This window comes from Argopecten irradians, chromosome 12, assembly GCF_041381155.1.
Source record: "Argopecten irradians isolate NY chromosome 12, Ai_NY, whole genome shotgun sequence".
Lineage (NCBI taxonomy): Eukaryota > Metazoa > Mollusca > Bivalvia > Pectinida > Pectinidae > Argopecten > Argopecten irradians.
This window is the reverse complement of record NC_091145.1, coordinates 20614218-20632329: the sequence shown is the minus strand read 5'-3', so window position 1 is coordinate 20632329 and position 18112 is coordinate 20614218. Positions and strand designations below refer to the sequence as shown.

The 18112-nt window shown below is 37.6% G+C and overlaps 1 protein-coding gene across 2 annotated transcripts in view; it reads right to left on the bottom strand.

Annotated features, from left to right (window-relative positions):
• The window catches only part of LOC138336082 (mucin-17-like), a 34238-nt gene extending 27976 nt beyond the window's left edge, over nt 1–6262 (bottom strand). Inside the window, exon 1 of one of the 2 annotated variants that reach the window (XM_069285377.1) lies at nt 5848–6262. In XM_069285377.1, coding sequence (XP_069141478.1) covers nt 5848–5958 — 111 coding nt within the window. In that variant the 5' untranslated portion in view covers nt 5959–6262. The remainder of the gene's footprint in view (nt 1–5847) is intronic. The other variant, XM_069285375.1, reaches the window with a different exon arrangement.
• Nucleotides 6263–18112: the final 11850 nt, after the last annotated feature.

Genomic DNA, 18112 nt, shown 5'->3' with positions numbered 1-18112 from the left:
ATTTTCTTGAGTTACAAAAGTTACTTACTTTACACAATTACCACCATTGAAAAGTTTAAGCTTCTAATGTTAAGTCAATATAAAAATATCAAAAACAGTTATTTGCATCCCGAAAAAATTCCATGGCACTATGTCCTATATGGAATGAAGTACTGATTGCGCATGCACCAAAAGCAAAATGAATTATTTCATATTATTTTTAATTAGACATACATATCCACAATTAAACACCAATTACTGCTCAAAAGACGGGTGTCATTTATGCTCTGTTGGCGGTGGAGCATCTTTAAAACCTTATAATTGATGAAAATTGTTCTACTATCCATGAGACAAGAATTTCCCTTTAAAACTTATGAAGTTAGTAATATTAACAATGTTGTAAGATGAGTGTCGACGTCTCACTCTGCAATTTTAACCTGACATTACTTAAGGGAGAAACAACCTTTACATCTAATCCTAACCACGGGAAACAGTATGTATTTAATCATACTTAATACTATTAATATCTAACCCTAATTGGGGAGTCTTGTATGCTTAATATTTACCGTATTTGATCCAATAAGTGCCCAGAGCATTTGAAAAATTAAATAAAATGAAAAGGTACTAATAAGATGAAATTTAGCAAGTCTATACAGTTTTGTGTAGTTTTGGTCTTTATTTATGCCTGGGCAATTAAAATTGAGGCCTCAAAAATGGGGAGGGGTGTTATAGGGACATGGGCAATTATTGAGTCGAATACGGTATCTGAAATTCCAATGAAAATCTTAGGGTCAGGTGATCCTGGCCAATCTTTACTAGATGCTAGCTCTGATGACTGGGATTTACTGTTGTGACCTAAAAGTCAGCAGAATTGTAATAATATTTTCCACTTCATGAATAGCTGTATGTCACACTTTCTAATAGCAACATATATTAGCAGGTTCCAATTACCTCTCTTGTCCACTGAATTAACGGCAATATTCTACTGTAATCATATGGTCACTATACCTGCTATGTCTTCATGTAGTACAGACTGCTGCAACACAAGCTTTAATTATTTTTTATAATGTGTCTGTTCTCTATTACCTATTCATACATGACAGTTTAGTATAATGAACATCTACGGTTGAGTGATTTGAACAAAGTGTCCTATTAACAGAGTTTTAGCCCATGATCATGGTTTGGTTTCTTTATGTCCTATTAACAGAGACTAGAAATGTTTTAGCCCATGATCAATCAGTCTTTACAATATAATCTTGTGTTACAACAACAATAGTAGAATTTGAATAAATCCTTAAAGGTAAAGGTGCTCTATCACCAATAAAAGACAATTTCTATCTTTGAAGAACAGTAGCAGACCAAATAACTAATTTTTTTTCAGTAGCCAAAGTTACAATATTTTACATTCTTTACACTGGCTCATTGAAATGTTTGAACCTCATATATCATTATTTCACTTCAAAACAACGATTTTCAAAATAATATATGGAATTATACTGATTGTGTATGCATTGGAAATAAAGCACAACATTTTATTTGTACTATTATAAGATCTTATGATATCTAATGGATGCAATGTAATTGACAAGAGGCCCAAGGGCCTTAACGGTCATCTGACTACCATGGCAATAGCTGTATTGAAAATTACTTAGATATGGTGTCATGGTAGCCATCTTCGATTTGGGATCAACCAGAGATGTAACAACACTTTGTCAAGATCATATCAGGGTCATTCCAGGCAAGTTTCAGCCATTCATTTTCACAACTTTGGTAGCCATTCATCCCAGCATACCACAGGCTAAATATGAGTTCCCTGGACCTTTCGGTTAGTTAGAAGAAGTCATCCAAAGATTGGGTGTTTTTTTTAGTACAATTTTGTGCAATATTTTGAAATATCCGTACTAAATCTAATGTTTCATTTGATAATAACCCTGTTACTGGTAACATATGCTAAATGATCTCAAACTGATGGGACAGCATATTATCAACATAAACTGTGCGACTTATACATGGTCAAGTTCTAGATGAATGGTTGCTTTTTACAATTTCCTTCCTGTTATGATGTCGGGGTAGCCATGTCAGATAACCTTTCAAACATTCCACTAGGGCAAAGCGGCATAGTTAAACTAATCAAAAAGGCCCATGGGCCTTAACGGTCATCTGACTAATAGTACAATACAACATAGTCGTTTAAAGATTTTAGCCTATTTGACCCCTATGACCTTGAATGAAGATCAAGGTCATTCATTTGAACAAAATTGGTAGCCCTTCATCCCAGCATGCGACAGGCCTAATATCAGGTCTCTAGGCCTCTTAGTTATTCACAAGAACTTGTTTAAAGGATTTTAGCCTATTTGACCCCTGTGACCTTGAATGAAGGTCATAGGTCATTTATTTGAACAGACTTGGTAGCCCTTCATCCATGCATCCTGCAGGCCCAATATCAGTACCCTAGGCCTTCTGGTTCTTGAGAAGAAATCGTTTAAAGATTTTAGCCTATTTGACCCCTATGACCTTGAAAGAAGGTCAAGGTCATTTATTTGAACAAACTTGGTAGCCCTTCATCCCAGCATTCTACAGGCTTAATATCAGGTCTCTAGGCCTCTTAGTTATTCACAAGAAGTTGTTTAAAGGATTTTAGCCTATTTGACCCCTTTGACCTTGAATGAAGGTCAAGGTCATTCATTTGAACAAACTTGGTAGCCCTTCATCCCAGCAAGTCACAGGCCCAATATCAGTACCCTGGGCCTTCTGGTTCTCGAGAAGAAGTCGTTTAAAGATTTTAGCCTATTTGACCCCTTTGACCTTGAATGAAGGTCAAGGTCATTCATTTGAACAAACTTGGTAGCCCTTCATCCCAGCATGCGACAGGCCTAATATCAGGTCTCTAGGCCTCTTAGTTATTCACAAGAACTTGTTTAAAGGATTTTAGCTTATTTGACCCATGTGACCTTGAATGAAGATCATAGGTCATTTATTTGAACAGACTTGGTAGCCCTTCATCCATGCATCCTGCAGACCCAATATCAGTACCCTAGGCCTTCTGGTTCTTGAGAAGAAATCGTTTTAAGATTTTCGCCTATTTGACCCCTATGACCTTGAAAGAAGGTCAAGGTCATTTATTTGAACAAACTTGGTAGCCCTTCATCCCAGCATTCTACAGGCCTAATATCAGGTCTCTAGGCCTCTTAGTTATTCACAAGAAGTTGTTTAAAGGATTTTAGCCTATTTGACCCCTTTGACCTTGAATGAAGGTCAAGGTCATTCATTTGAACAAACTTGGTAGCCCTTCATCCCAGCAAGTCACAGGCCCAATATCAGTACCCTGGGCCTTCTGGTTCTTGAGAAGAAGTCGTTTAAAGATTTTAGCCTTTTTGACCCCTTTGACCCTGAATGAAGGTCAAGGTCATTTATTTGAACAAACTTGGTAGCCCTTCATCCCAGCATGTCACAGGCCCAATATCAGTACCCTGGGCCTTCTGGTTCTCGAGAAGAAGTCGTTTAAAGATTTTAGCCTATTTGACCCCTTTGACCTTGAATGAAGGTCAAGGTCATTCATTTGAACAAACTTGGTAGCCCTTCATCCCAGCATGCCACAGGCCTAATATCAGGTCTCTAGGCCTCTTAGTTATTCACAAGAAGTTGTTAAAAGGATTTTAGCCTATTTGACCCCTGTGACCTTGAATGAAGGTCAAGGTCATTTATTTGAACAAACTTGGTAGCCCTTCATCCCAGCATCCTACAGGCCCAATATCAGTACCCTAGGCCTTCTGGTTCTTGAGAAGAAGTTGTTTAAAGGATTTTAGCCTATTTGACCCCTTTGACCTTGAATGAAGGTCAAGGTCATTCATTTGAACAAACTTGGTAGCCCTTCATCCCAGCATGTCACAGGCCCAATATCAGTACCCTGGGCCTTCTGGTTCTTGAGAAGAAGTCGTTTAAAGATTTTAGCCTATTTGACCCCTGTGACCTTGAATGAAGGTCAAGGTCATTCATTTGAACAAACTTGGTAGCCCTTCATCCCAGCAACCTACAGGCCAAATATGAGTACCCTGGGCCTTCCGGTTATTGAGAAGAAGTCGTTTGAATGAAAAGTTTACGGACGGCGGACGGCGGACGGCGCACGACGACGGACGGTGCATGATGACAATAGGTCATCCTGACCCTTTGGGTCAGATGATCAAAAAGCCATATTCTATATTATCACAATGATAAAATATACATGTACTTATGTATTAAACATCAAAGTTAAAACAAGTGATCAATTTAGTCTTGCAACTAATCTGAATAACCTCCTAAACCAATTCAGATTACTCAGATATGCAGACACTAAGACAGGTTGACAAGAAATGTACTCAATGTCCATCTTTCTATCACAACAGCGTCTTGATATCAATGCTGCAGCTAACATATACATGTATATATATATTTGTCGATATGCACATCATAAGTATCATGATGTAATGGTATATATAGAACCAGATGCGTCTCAATTATATTTAGTTGAATTTACAAATCCATGCTAACTGTATTTATCTTATTAATTAGAAACATCATGCCAACTGTATTTATCTTCTTAATTAGAAACATCATGCCAACTGTATTTTTCTTCTAAATTTAGAAACACATGCCAACTGTATTTATTTTATTTCATTCGAAAAATGAATTGGTCCATGTTCATGGTTACTGAAATTCTTGTAATCACGTTACAGTACCTGTCATATCAAATTATAACACGTTGGTGTTTATTTAAACATAACAGTTATATTTCAAAATAATAATAAATATACTTTTGATAAATAATGTAACTTCAAGGTGCCATATATATATATATATATATACAATAAAAAATATGATTTTTAAATTAATTTATTTACACACACAAAAAAAATCACTTATATTCTTGTTCAATTAATAAATATGATTCACTCATAACAGTATTTAGATTTTTTTTCGACTTTGCTGTACTTTTATTTTTTTCATCATTACAGTATAATTAATATATTATTATTAGTTTTTATTTTAGATATCTACTTGAAATTTCATTTTTTCTCAGTGTTTTTTAATACCATCGATAAAAAATTATAATTTACACTTGAAATTAATAAAATATATATAAATACAAAACTAAAATAATATAGATGAGTGACAAATTAAATTTTAATCTTAAATCCAAACACCTCAAGAAAACTTTAGTATTGTATTCACGATCACCATGTGCACAATCGACAACTGGTTGTTCGACTCGCTTGCCCCGTAATATGATTTCGCTGCAGTGTCGGTTTATTATATGGCTGGTTGTGCCACCTAACACCGATCCAGAGTCGGTACATAACACACATGCATACCACAGCAATGTTGAGCGCGGCTGTGTGTAAGTGTGTATCGACGTCTATGTGCTGTGTATTGTGTCCTACGCACTGCTCATGGCAAGCGTCTGTTCAAAATATCCACATCCTCTAAACTCAAATGATAATTATGAAATCGAAGCGAGATGAAACATAGCACAACCAAATTAAATAGTTTATCAAAATATGAGTCAAAGGTGGATGCACATGTCATGAAATCGACTGGAGACCACTTTTCGCGTGAGTCGTGAAATCGAAGTGGCCCGTGCCCTAATTTTCCTTTCAACAGGACATTAGGACGACCGACGAAGTAATATGCCAAATAAATCGTGACAGTTCATCGAGAGTGTTTAGTAAACCCACAACACCACATGGTTTAATATATCTGACCACAGATGACTGCTATCGACCAGTTTTGGATGTCATACGTGCCGAACTGCAAGACCGCAATGTCATAAATGTGAGAATGATGGCCGATCGTGGGAGCCCCCTACCCACTTCTGGCACTAATTTCACTCACCTTATGGAACATTTCGCAATACATTGTGGTGGAATAGGCAGGATCGGTGTCCCGTCCATTGTATCTGCCTGCAATGTTTTGCAATTCGGAACTAAGTGCCGAAAAATCCATTGCAAACTCGAGTGAACTAGGCGACTACATGTGTACTGCACGTAAACAGTCTTCCATCAATAACTTCTGCCGCCCTCAACGGCACGATCTGAAACTAAGGGTAGACAACTCTTGATGACAAAAATTATCTTTTTTCCCGGACGAAATAAATATTGAAGAAGAGTTATTAAAATGCTTCTTTAAATTTATTGATACATGTTTACATCATAATTTCAAAATTTGAATTACCTGAAAGGGCAATATATAACATCTCAATAAAATATCATTTTAGGTATATTCTTATTATCTTTGTAGATAACTAACAAATGTTTTAAAACAGTTAGGCCTAAATTACAAATTTTTGTTTTCTTAAAATATGAAATGCCAAAAAATGGTTTTCTTAAAATATGAAATGCCAAAAAATGGCACGATCGTTTAAAATTAAAAAAAAAAAAACTAAAAAAATGTTGGTAAATATTTCTTGTATGTAGTGCTTGTAACTGCCAGGGAACATTACCGTATATATGCGTTTTGGCATCATATATTGCAGGGGCGTAGGAAACGGGGTTCCCAAGGACAGGGGGGGGGGGGGGGGGGGGGGGGGGGGGGGGGCCAAGTGAAATGTTCTAAAAATGCACATTTGAAAAAAAAAAATGGTCATCCTGCACTTTTTTCGTACTTCATTTTAGAAAATTTTCCGCTGCGCGTTTCCTTTTAAAACGTTCAAGCACGTAATGTTCAAACTTTAATAATCAAAATTCAATATACACAAACCAGATTTGATTGATTTAAACATATTTTATTTGCAATTTTTACAATACAAAAAGGATTGGACACAAGTTAAAAAAAACTTATATTAAGCCCGTTCCAGTTATTTTTTAACATATACAAGCAAATGGATGACCTAAGTTTGTGCAGCTAAACTTTATTAGAGAAAGAGAGAAAGAAAGAGAATGGGAGGAGGGAGAGACAGAGAGAAGGGGAGAGAGATTATAAGTGTTTTGATATAAAATATACAAACATATAATAAAATGATAATGATTATAATACTAGAGTAATGGGTTTTTTCCAGCTCAGGTGACAATCACATCTAGAACACTAATCCTCACAAACTAGACTAAAATGTCCATCAAGGGATTATACTATTTCAAAAAATATCTCTTAAATGATTAATTTGTTTATATGTCTTAGCAAGATAATTAATTCATTATTATTTTGAGTTACACAACAATGTGCCGGTGTGAATCCGGTATGTTCAGATCGAGCAGGGTTGCATAATGGTATGACGACATTCACAATTGTCATTTGTAAATGCTGGTAGCTTTAAATCGAAAAAATAACCGAGTTAAGAACACTTTAAAATCATCAAAATACATCGTTAAACTCATATTAGCCATTCTAAATCGTAATATTTTTTCCTGGAGGAGACCCCCGGACCCCCCAAACACCAAAATCTCGCGCTCGCAAATTCATCAAAGTACACCGCAAAACTCAACTCAGCCATTCTAAATCGTAATATTTTTTCTCGGGGGGAGACCCTCGGACCCACCAAACAACAAAATCTCGCGCCTTCGGTTCTCGCAAATTCATCAACATGCATCGAAACTCATATCAGCCATTCTAAATCTTAATATTTTTCCCGGGGAAGACCCCCGGACCCCCTCCCCCCTAACACCAAAATCTCACGCCTTCGGCGCTCGCAAAATCATCAAGTTACATCGTAAAACTCATCTCAGTCATTCTAAATCGTAATGTTTTTCATGGGTGATACCCCGGACCACCAAACATTCAGCGCTCGGACGCTAATTGACGTAATTATTAATTTCCTTTTAGTCTATAGATATGTACAAGGATTATATGTAATGATATCTCCTGTGGGTGCTGGTGCTGGGCGCGGGGGGGGGGGGGGGGGGGTGGGTTACAAAATACTGAGGACCTTTGCCCCCCCCCCCCCCATTACGTTTCATCTTCCAACGCCACTGTATTGTGACGCCACAATGCAAATCTTGTCCAGTAACTCAGTTTTTGTAGTTGGTTCATCTGATTTACTAAAATTCGAAGATCAAACTTTGTCCCATATTGAGATATTGCCCAACATGCAATATTACCATATTTTCTATTTTCGGATGTCACAGTCACTTTCCATCCTTGTTTTAAGTCTGAGTTTCAAATAATAGTTTTAAATACTGACTTGATTATTTCTTTTGGTGCTATTAATAGGCCCTGCTTTGCTAATGATGAATTGTTCTTAAAGACCCACTCCCCTAAGCTTTCCGGAGCAAACATAAAGATTTATTAAAGATGTGAATAACATCAGAAAATATATAGCGATGGCCTAAGATGAGGTTACAACACCAAACATATGCATGATTGCCTGTGACTTTTACAAAACATCTTCAACAGATATTCAATAAAGGACGCCATGCTCAAGAATAAAAAAAAACTCGCTTTTCGAGGTCGAGTTTTATTTGCCTCGGTCATTTTATTTAAGATAAATGATTATAAGCATTTCATTTGCTCTTAAAGAATACTAAATATTTCGTTTTATTAATCTAACCATCAACCGACCAACCACTTGACGACTTATTGGTAATAATAAGTTTTGAACAGTATAGTCATTCAATTATACTATTTGTATAATACTATTTGACTTTTGTAAAGTGCGATATACATGTATACATTTTGTATATCAAGTTGGTTGGTTGGCTGGAAGATTGGGCCTATTTTGGTTGCACATGAGAAATTCTGTATGTTTTGGGAGACTTCAGTATGTTTTTGATTTGTTTCCTTGTAATATTCAACTTCTGATTAAAATAACCGTTCATGGCTTATTCGATGCCTTACTTAGATAATTTGAGACTGTGTAGTAGTTGGACTATTGCCCTTTTTATAGTGCTATCTCACCGAAGCATGTCGCCAAAGATACCAAGCAGGATATACCGCGGTCACATCATACACTGACCACTGGCAAACCAGTCGTCCCGATCCCTTATCATGCTGAGCGCTAAGAATGAGCAAAAATAGAACAGAAACTACAACTACTAGGTATGTCTCAGCCAGGGAACAGAACCCAAATCTTCCTCACAGAGACATATTTTTGCTTGTCGATATTTTCGCTAAGTCACAATCATCTTTCAAACATTTAGCGGTATGATGATTTTCGCGCTGTCCCTCTTTAGTTTAAATATTCACATGTCTAATATTATTTTTTATTTGCTGACATATTCGTGAGGATTTATCGAAAGCAAAAGAAGCGTTAACTTCTCGCCGCTTATTATTCCGATTTTACAGAATATGTTTTGATACCTAACAAGGATAAATTTATATTTCTACACATTCGTGAAAAGGGATTTGAATTTGAGGGAAAAGTCAAGAGTATAAAAAAATTAACGAGAAAGTTGGTAGTAATTCGTAATTTTGAAAAGGTTTCCATTTTCCGCTACGGATGAGATATTTTCATGAAGAAATTCTGAAAATCTGATAAACCACTGCATAATTTGAGCGTTTCGTTTTGTATAAAGGAGGGCTAGTGCATGCATACTTGCAACTGCCTATGGCCACACAGCCACACTCAAAGAAAACTGCAAGTGGATGTTCAGCTTGACGCACTATTATTCTCAGAATTTTCATACATCTTTTGATACTTTGTTTCATGGAAATAATGATGTAAAGGTGCCGTTTAATGTTTTAGAACCTGTTTAAACTAGTGATGTTTTACGTACCTATGCGTACCCGACCATTATCGTTCTTGATGTCTTTTGAGCTACAATATTGCAGCTAATGTTTTGTATGCCTATGTATCACTTCCACATATACTTGAACGCCTCCATATATGCCATATTTGCATGATATAATCTATAACCCCCATATGCATGACAATGTTAAAAAGGACTCGATGTGTATGCTTTTGTAAAGTCAAATCTGGTCAAAACAAACGCCCCTTGTTCATGCTATAGACACTAGTAAACATAATGCAGGAGCGTAGCTGCCTGTAGGCACTGCAGGCACGTGCCTGCACATTTTGCTAATGTTGTAATCATTTTCAGTATTTCAAACACGCTTTGATTTATTCATTGAAATCTGCAGCATCCAGTTCTTAATATTTACTTCCATGCAATAAAAGAATACAAAAAAATAAGTCCTTTATGATAGAAATCTGCACTATTTATACTGATATTAGTGGACTCTTCAAACACTTTAATGACGATGATAGCGACAAGTTGCGTCTTGCAAAAAATTAAAAATTATTATAAGGCACACATAGCATTAAGTAAGCCGATATCGTTTACAGCTGCACCTCCCCATCCAGTCATCGGTTCGAACTTGTTTTCGAAGACCGACAAAGAAACAAAGAAGGGTTTACTGCGAACAAAATGGACGAATGCACATAAATTTACGTTTTCTTCGAGGTAGGCCTGATACATAGTTACTTAGGTTACTGATTCGTTCCTGCAAAAACAAGTAGCAACATACTTCAGGACTATCCGAATAAAAATCAATTAATACATTAAATTTGTAGTAGATTGATAGTTCATAATGTTGCAAACAATAGTTTCCAAGACTGTATAACTATTCCCTTAAATGGGTAAGCACTACTTTCCGGATTTACGACTTTCTTGTCACCAAGTCCAGGACAGTTTACGCAATTTTAAGCACATATTACTCTTAAATAGGCACTTAAAATACCAACTTACTATCACTGTTGTATTGTTTCGTTTATTGCCATTTTAACTTCCATCTAAAGTCTAACAGACTATCCCAGATTCAAGGCAATTTGATTTGAACAAATTATCATTTATAAATTATCAATTATAATACTTGAATTTTTTCTGCTACACCATTTACGCATGGAATTTAAATTGTAGTTCATTTGGAGACAAGAGAAGAAAGTTCAACTCGAAATGGTTGACGAATATCCATTGGCTCAGGTACCCGGCCTGTAATGATGCCGTTAATTGTGCATACTGCATACTATAAAGGCTCCCAGGGAACTCTAACAAAAGTTTTATCTGTCGACATATATAAAATGTCACTAACTCTAACAAAAGTTTTATCTGTCGACATATATAAAATGTCACGAACAGCAGAAAACTCATACTGACTGTGTTGTTTCTACCGAACACTACTTGGAAATAGTGGATGGGAAAAAGAGCCAATAAATAGAAAACTCTCTCTGTCCTCCTTAACAACTGTTCAAAATAACAAACGCATTTTTGGTAAGATCATAAATGCTCTTGGCATGTGGGGGGGGCATGTGGGGGGGTGGTGGTGGTGACAGAACATTCCCATACGTGGACATGTGGAAGGAAGAAGCAATTTGATGGCTACTGCAGTATGTTTCGCGAGCTTGCAAAGGAAGATCGTCTACTTTAAGATTATTTGAATAACGCTTCAGCAAACGCCAAATATACGTCACCGGACATTCAAAACGAATATATTTCCATTTGTGACGCCCAACTTACAGCGCAAATCGTAGAAAATTGTAAAAGGAAAAAAAGTTGTCTTTCTGCGTTCGACTTGTTGATTTTCTCTGTGCTGATGATGTTTGCGTACGGGAAGAGTTTCTCGGTTTACTCCATTGTCAGTCAACAAAAGGTTTAGAAGTTGCCAAAATAATTCTGACCTACGAACATGAACTTGAGCTAGACATGCTCAACATTTGTGCGCAATGTTATGACGGGGCAGCGAACATGTCGGGGAAATCTAAAGGCGTGCAAGCACGTGTTCGCGAGCGTGTACCGGAAGCAAATTATGTCCACTGTCAGGGGCATTACTTGAACTTAGCAATAGTACATAGCTCTAAAATTCAATGTGTGCACACAATGATGTCAACTGTGCAGAATATTGCATTTTCCTTTGAATATTCAGCAAAAGGTTTGACAGTGTTCACTGACGAGCTTGCCGGCGATGTTGATACACAGGATCTATTGCAGCAGCGCCAAAAACTTCGGACACTATGCGAGACGAGATGAACAAATCGTGCAGATGCACGTTCTACATTTCAGAAGGCAATCAACGTTGTAGTGCATAGTTTAGGATTGTTGCAAGAGGATGGAAATAATAAGGCTGTGTAGTATTTGGCAGCTATTCTACGATTTGATTTCATCATATCTCTGGTCGTAGCCGACCATGTGTTGAGCTCCACTGTGACATTGCCAAATTGCTGTATCAGAAACCAAACTTTTTCTTTACATTTTACGTGAGGAAAGAAATGACCCCGACCTGTGAAACGCGCTAGTTGAACGTGCATCAGAGATGGGAGCAACATTTGATGTTGATCAACCAGTACCTCATTGGGCTGCAAGACAACAACACAGGACTAGTTATGACATCATTGACCATTTAGTTTATTGGAGAGTGTCTCTTTACAATGTCTGCCTCGACCACCTTGTGCAAGAAATGGATGAGAGAATCATAAAAAATGAAGCATAATTCCCAGCGGAATATCTTCCAACAAAAAACTGCTGATTTGACTGATGGAACTAGAAATGAAATTATACCAAGCCTATGAACACGACTTGAGTGGAGCACAGAATGAATTCAGAAATGCAGTTGCGAGGAGGAAGGTTAAGTGGGCAATGTCTGAAAATAAACCAAACCGCTCAAGGACCTGTACCCTACTATACACACCATTCTCCTCCTCACCGTGCCACCGACCTCTGTATCTTGCGAAAGATCCTTCAGTGCGATGAGGAGAATAAACAAGAGGCCCATGGGCCTAAACGGTCACCTGATATTTGATACAAATTAGTCATGTAATTTACTGATATCTTTTGTTAATAACATAGGAACATACATCTAATAGGTCTACATACAAAGTTTCATTAAACTTGGTGCATATTTACTAACATTACTGTGTTCACAAGGTTCAATAATTATCATTACAAAGGACAATAAATTCGTAAATAAGTAAGAGTCGAATCAATCTTATTTTCAAACTTGTTTGAGATATTTCCAATGTTAGTCTACATAGAAAGTTTCATAAAGCTCGGTGCAAATTTACTCAAGTTATCATGTTCACAAGATTCAATAATTATAATTTCAAAGGGCAATAACTCCGTTAGTTACAATCTAATCAGGTTGATTTTCAAACTTGTCCGAGATCTTTCCAATTTTAGTCTAAATACAAAGTTTCATGAAGCTGAGTGCATATTTATTCGTTATCGTATTTACAAGGTCCAATAATAATTATAAGTGCAAAGGGCTATAACTTTGTAAATTATAGTCGGATCAAGCTGATTTTTGAACTCGCTTGGGATATTTCTAATGTTTAGTCTACATACAAAATTTTATGAAGCTCGGTTCATATTTACTCAAGTTATCGTGTTTACAAGGTTCAATAATTATTATTGCAAGAGACAATAACTCCGTAAGTTACTATCGAATCAGGTCCATTTTCGAACTTGTCCAAGATCTATCCAATGTTAGTCTACATACAAAGTTTCATTAAGCTCTGTTTATATTTACCAAAGTCATCGCGTTCACAAGGTCCAATAGTAATTATAAGTGCAAAGGGCAATAACTAACTTCCTGTTGAATCATACTGATTTTCAAACTCGTCCGAGATCATTCCAGTTTTAGTCTACACACAAAGTTTCATTAAACTCGGTTTATATTTCCTAAAGTTATCGCATTCACAAAGTCCCATAGTAATTAATAGTACAAAGGGCAATAACTCCGTATATTACTGTGAAATCGTGCTGATTTTCGAACTCGTCCGAGATCCTTTCAATGTTAGTTTACAAACAAAGTTTCATTAAGCTCAGTTATATTTACTCAAGTAAACGCGTTCACAAGGAAATGTTAACGGACGTCGCACGACGGACGACGCCCGGCGCTTGACGACGGACAAAAGACTATCACAATAGGTTAACATGAGCTATGGTCAGGTGACCTAAAAACTACTTGAGATCAAGGATGACAAGTAGCCGCCAATCATCGCTGGCAATGTTGCATATTCATGGGGATATCGAAATTGACGTCAATAAGGCTTCTTTTGCATCCGCCAAATGTCGCCAGTTAGATTTTGTGTAACACATGATAGGGGTTGGGACCGAAAGTGTTTAAGACACTCCGTACTGTTCTAATGTATGAATGTTTACAAGAACAAAGACAAAGGCAATAATAATTAAACGTAAATCTTGAAAGTATTTTAAAAGTTTCATGTAATAAATTCAACCTTCCAAATGCACCAGAATAAACGAAAGTTCCTGAAACAAGAGGCCCACGGGCCTTAACGGTCATCTGACTCATTGCACAAAACAACAAAATCACAGTATAAAGTATTGGTTAACGATTAATATAAACAATACAAGGAACTCCTTAGTTGAATATGTAAGTTTCTGAAATAGGTAAATGTCATTTGTTGAACAATCTTGGTAGCCCTTCATCCATATATGGTTGTAACCCATTCACGGATTAATATAAGGAGGAGTCAGATCTTGAAACCAAATTTCAGCAAAGTTCCATTTTGGACATCCGCCGTACTATCCTCATGGGTCTTAGCTCGGTCCTTTATAAAATATGGTTGTCCGCACCTAGTTCCCCCTCCTGGATCAATTAAAACCCCTATAGACCAATTTTCCTTGAGATTGGAGACTGAAACCTGAAAACAGGAAGTGGGCCAGCTAAAATTAAGAAAATTTGCCCTTTTGGGGCCTCACCCCTCAGCCCCTAGGGGTCGGATCTATCTCATTTATATAAAATATGATTGTCCTTCCCCAATAATGTTTCACACCAAATATGGATGAAATTCATCCAAGGATAAGGAGGAGTAGGATTTAAAAGCTTAAATTAAGAAAATTTCCAATTTTAAGGCCCCGCCCCTCTCCCCTAGGGGTCGGACCTATCTCATTTATGTACAATATGATAGTCCATCCCTAATGATATTTTACACCAAATATAGATGAAATCCATTCAAGGATGAAGGAGGAGTAGGATTTTAAAGCTAAAATTAAGAAAATTTGCCCTTTTGGAGCCCCACCCCTAAGCCCCTAGGGGTCGGACCAAACTCATTTATATTAAATATGATTGTCCATCCCTAATGATGTTTCACACCAAATATGGATGAAATCCATCCAAGGATGAAGTTAGAGTAGGATTTTAAAGCTAAAATTAAGAAAATTTCCCCATTTGGGGCCCCACCCCTCAGTGCATAGGGGTCGGACCAGGCTCATTTATATAAGATATGATGGTCCTTCCCCAATGATATTTTTCACCAAATATAGATAAAATCCATTTAAGGATAAAGGAGAAGTAGGATTTTAAAGCTAAAATTAAGAAAATTTGCCCTTTTTCGGGCCCCATCCCTCAGCCCCTAGGGGTCAGATCTATCTCATTTAAATAAAATATGAATATCTTCCCCAAAGATGTTTCACACCAAATATGGATGAAATCCATCCAAGGATGAAGAAGGAGTAGGATATAGAAGCTAAAATTAAGAAAATTTGCCCATTTGGAGCCACACCCCTAAGCCCCTAGGGGTCGGACCAGACTCATTTATATAAAATATGATTGTCCATCACCAATGATGTTTCATACCAAATATGGATGAAATCCATCGAAGGATGAAGTTAGAGTAGGATTTTAAAGCTAAAATTAAGAAAATTTCCCCTTTTAATTTTGGGGCCCCACTCCTCAGCCCCTAGGGGTCGGACCAGGCTCATTTATATAAAATATGATTGCCTTCCCCAGTGATGTTTCACACCAAATATGGATGAAATCCATCCAAGAATGAAGGAGGAGGATTTTAAAGCTAAAATCAAGAAACTTGCCCTTTTTGGGCTCCACCCCTCAGCCCCTAGGGGTTGGACCAGGCGCATTTATATACAAGAGATCCCAGAGGGATCTTGGCGCCCACCAAAGAATGATCTTTGTCTGACAAAGGAAAGAGGGATCTTTTCTCAAACTTTTACTACATATTACTACATATGCAATTTGAGAATGATCCTTTAAGTACTTTCTGAGATATATAACAGTAACAAACTTCAATTATCAAAAAACAAGATGGCTACCTGTCGGCCATCTTTTTGACCGATCTGAATATGCAATATGCGGAGAAATAGCGGTAACAAAATTAAATTGTCAAAATCAAAGATGGTGTCCTGTCGGCCATCTTGTTCATCGATTGGTACCAAAATGCAATATGCATAACTAGGGACCTAGGGGACCATGCACATGCAATTTGAGACAGATCCATTCAGTACTTTCTGAGAAATAGCGGTAACAAAATTCAATTGTCAAAATCAAAGATGGCGTCCTGTCGGCCATCTTGTTCATCGATTGGTACCAAAATGCAATATGCATAACCAGGGACCTAGGGGACCATGCACATGCAATTTGAGACAGATCCCTTCAGTTATTTTTGAAAAATAGCGGTAACAAACTTCAATTGTCAAAATCCAAGATGGCGGCCTGTCCACCATTTTGTTGATCTATAAGTCCCAAAATGCAATATGCACAACTAGGGCCCTAGGGGAACCTATATGTGAAATTTGAGAAGAATCCCTTCAGCACTTTCCGAGAAATAGTGGTAACAAACTTTAATTGTCAAAATCCAAGATGGCAGCCTGTCGGCCATCTTGTCGACCAATTGGTCCCAAAATGCAATATGCACAACTAGGGCCCCAGGGAAACCTACATGTGAAATTTGAGAAGAATCTTTTCAGCATTTTCTGAGAAATAGCGGTAACAAACTTTAATTGTCAAAATCCAAAATGGCGGCCTTTCGGCCATCTTGTTGACCAATTGGTCCCAAAATGCGATATGCACAACTAAACCCCTAGGGGACATGTGAAATTTGAGAGTGATCCCTTTCGTACTTTCTGAGAAATAGCGTTAACAATTTTTAACTATCAAAATCCAAGATGGCGTCCTGTCGGCCATCTTGTTCACCGATTGGTACCAAAATGCAATATGCATAACCAGGGACCTAGGGGACCATGCACATGAAATTTGAGACAGATCCCTTCAGTACTTTTTGAGAAATAGCGGTAAAAAACTTCAATTATCAAAATCCAAGATGGGGGCCTGTCGGCCATCTTGTTGATCGATCAGTCCCAAAATGCAATATGCACAACTAGGGCCCTAGGGGAACCTATATGTGAAATTTGAGAAGAATTCCTTCAGGACTTTCCGAGAAATAGCGGTAACAAACTTCAATTGTCAAAATCCAAGATGGCTGCCTGGCGGCCATTTTGTTGACCGATTGGTACCAAAATGCAATATGCACAACTAGTGCCCTAGGGGAACCTACATATGAAATTTGAGAAAGATCCCTTCAATCCTTTCTGAGAAATAGCGGTAACAAGAATTGTTAACGGACAGAAGGACGGACGGACGGACGGACGACGGGCGAAAAGCGATTTGAATAGCCCACCATCTGATGATGGTGGGCTAAAAATATGATTGTCCTACCCCAATGCTGTTTCACACCAAATATGGATGTAATCCGCTCAAGGGTTAAGGGGGAGTAGGCTTTTGTATAAATAGTCTTACGCACGACGCACGGCGGACGGCGCACGACGACGGACGAAACACTATGACAATAGGTCATCCTGACCTTCGGTCAGATGACCTAAAAAGGCCCATGCCCCCACCTGTGGGAAAGCCCTTCTACACGGAGGTGTTTCTTTCATTGTGGAGATCGGGGGCGCAACAGACGGACCCTATACGCCACTACAGGTACAGCTCCTACTCAGTAGAGGCGTATCGAGCCGGGACAGACTGCCCTTCTCGGCGACTCCTGCCGATTGACAAGGCTACTTTGGGACCGGGAGAGGAAGGCGGCGGAAAGGAGAGCCAAGTGGGCCAGGAAATGCATAATTTATCAAAAAACTAACTTAAGAAAAAATAATTCAAACTTATAGATTTATATATCGAAATTTATTTAAATTATTAGTAACATTCGTGTAAATGTAGTATTCATATGCTCTGCTCAAATACGATATTATACAAATATTGACTTTTTGTAGGTTAATACGAGGAATTGTTAAACCTGAGAAAGGTGATATTCCCCGAGGTCGAAGGCCGAGGGAAATATCACCGTTCGAAGGTTTAACAATTCCTCGTATTAACCTACAAAAAGTCAATAATTGTTTTGTTATATGAAACAATACAATGATACAAAATTTGCTACTTGGATCAATTTTGAAGCAAGGACAGCGTAATGACTAAT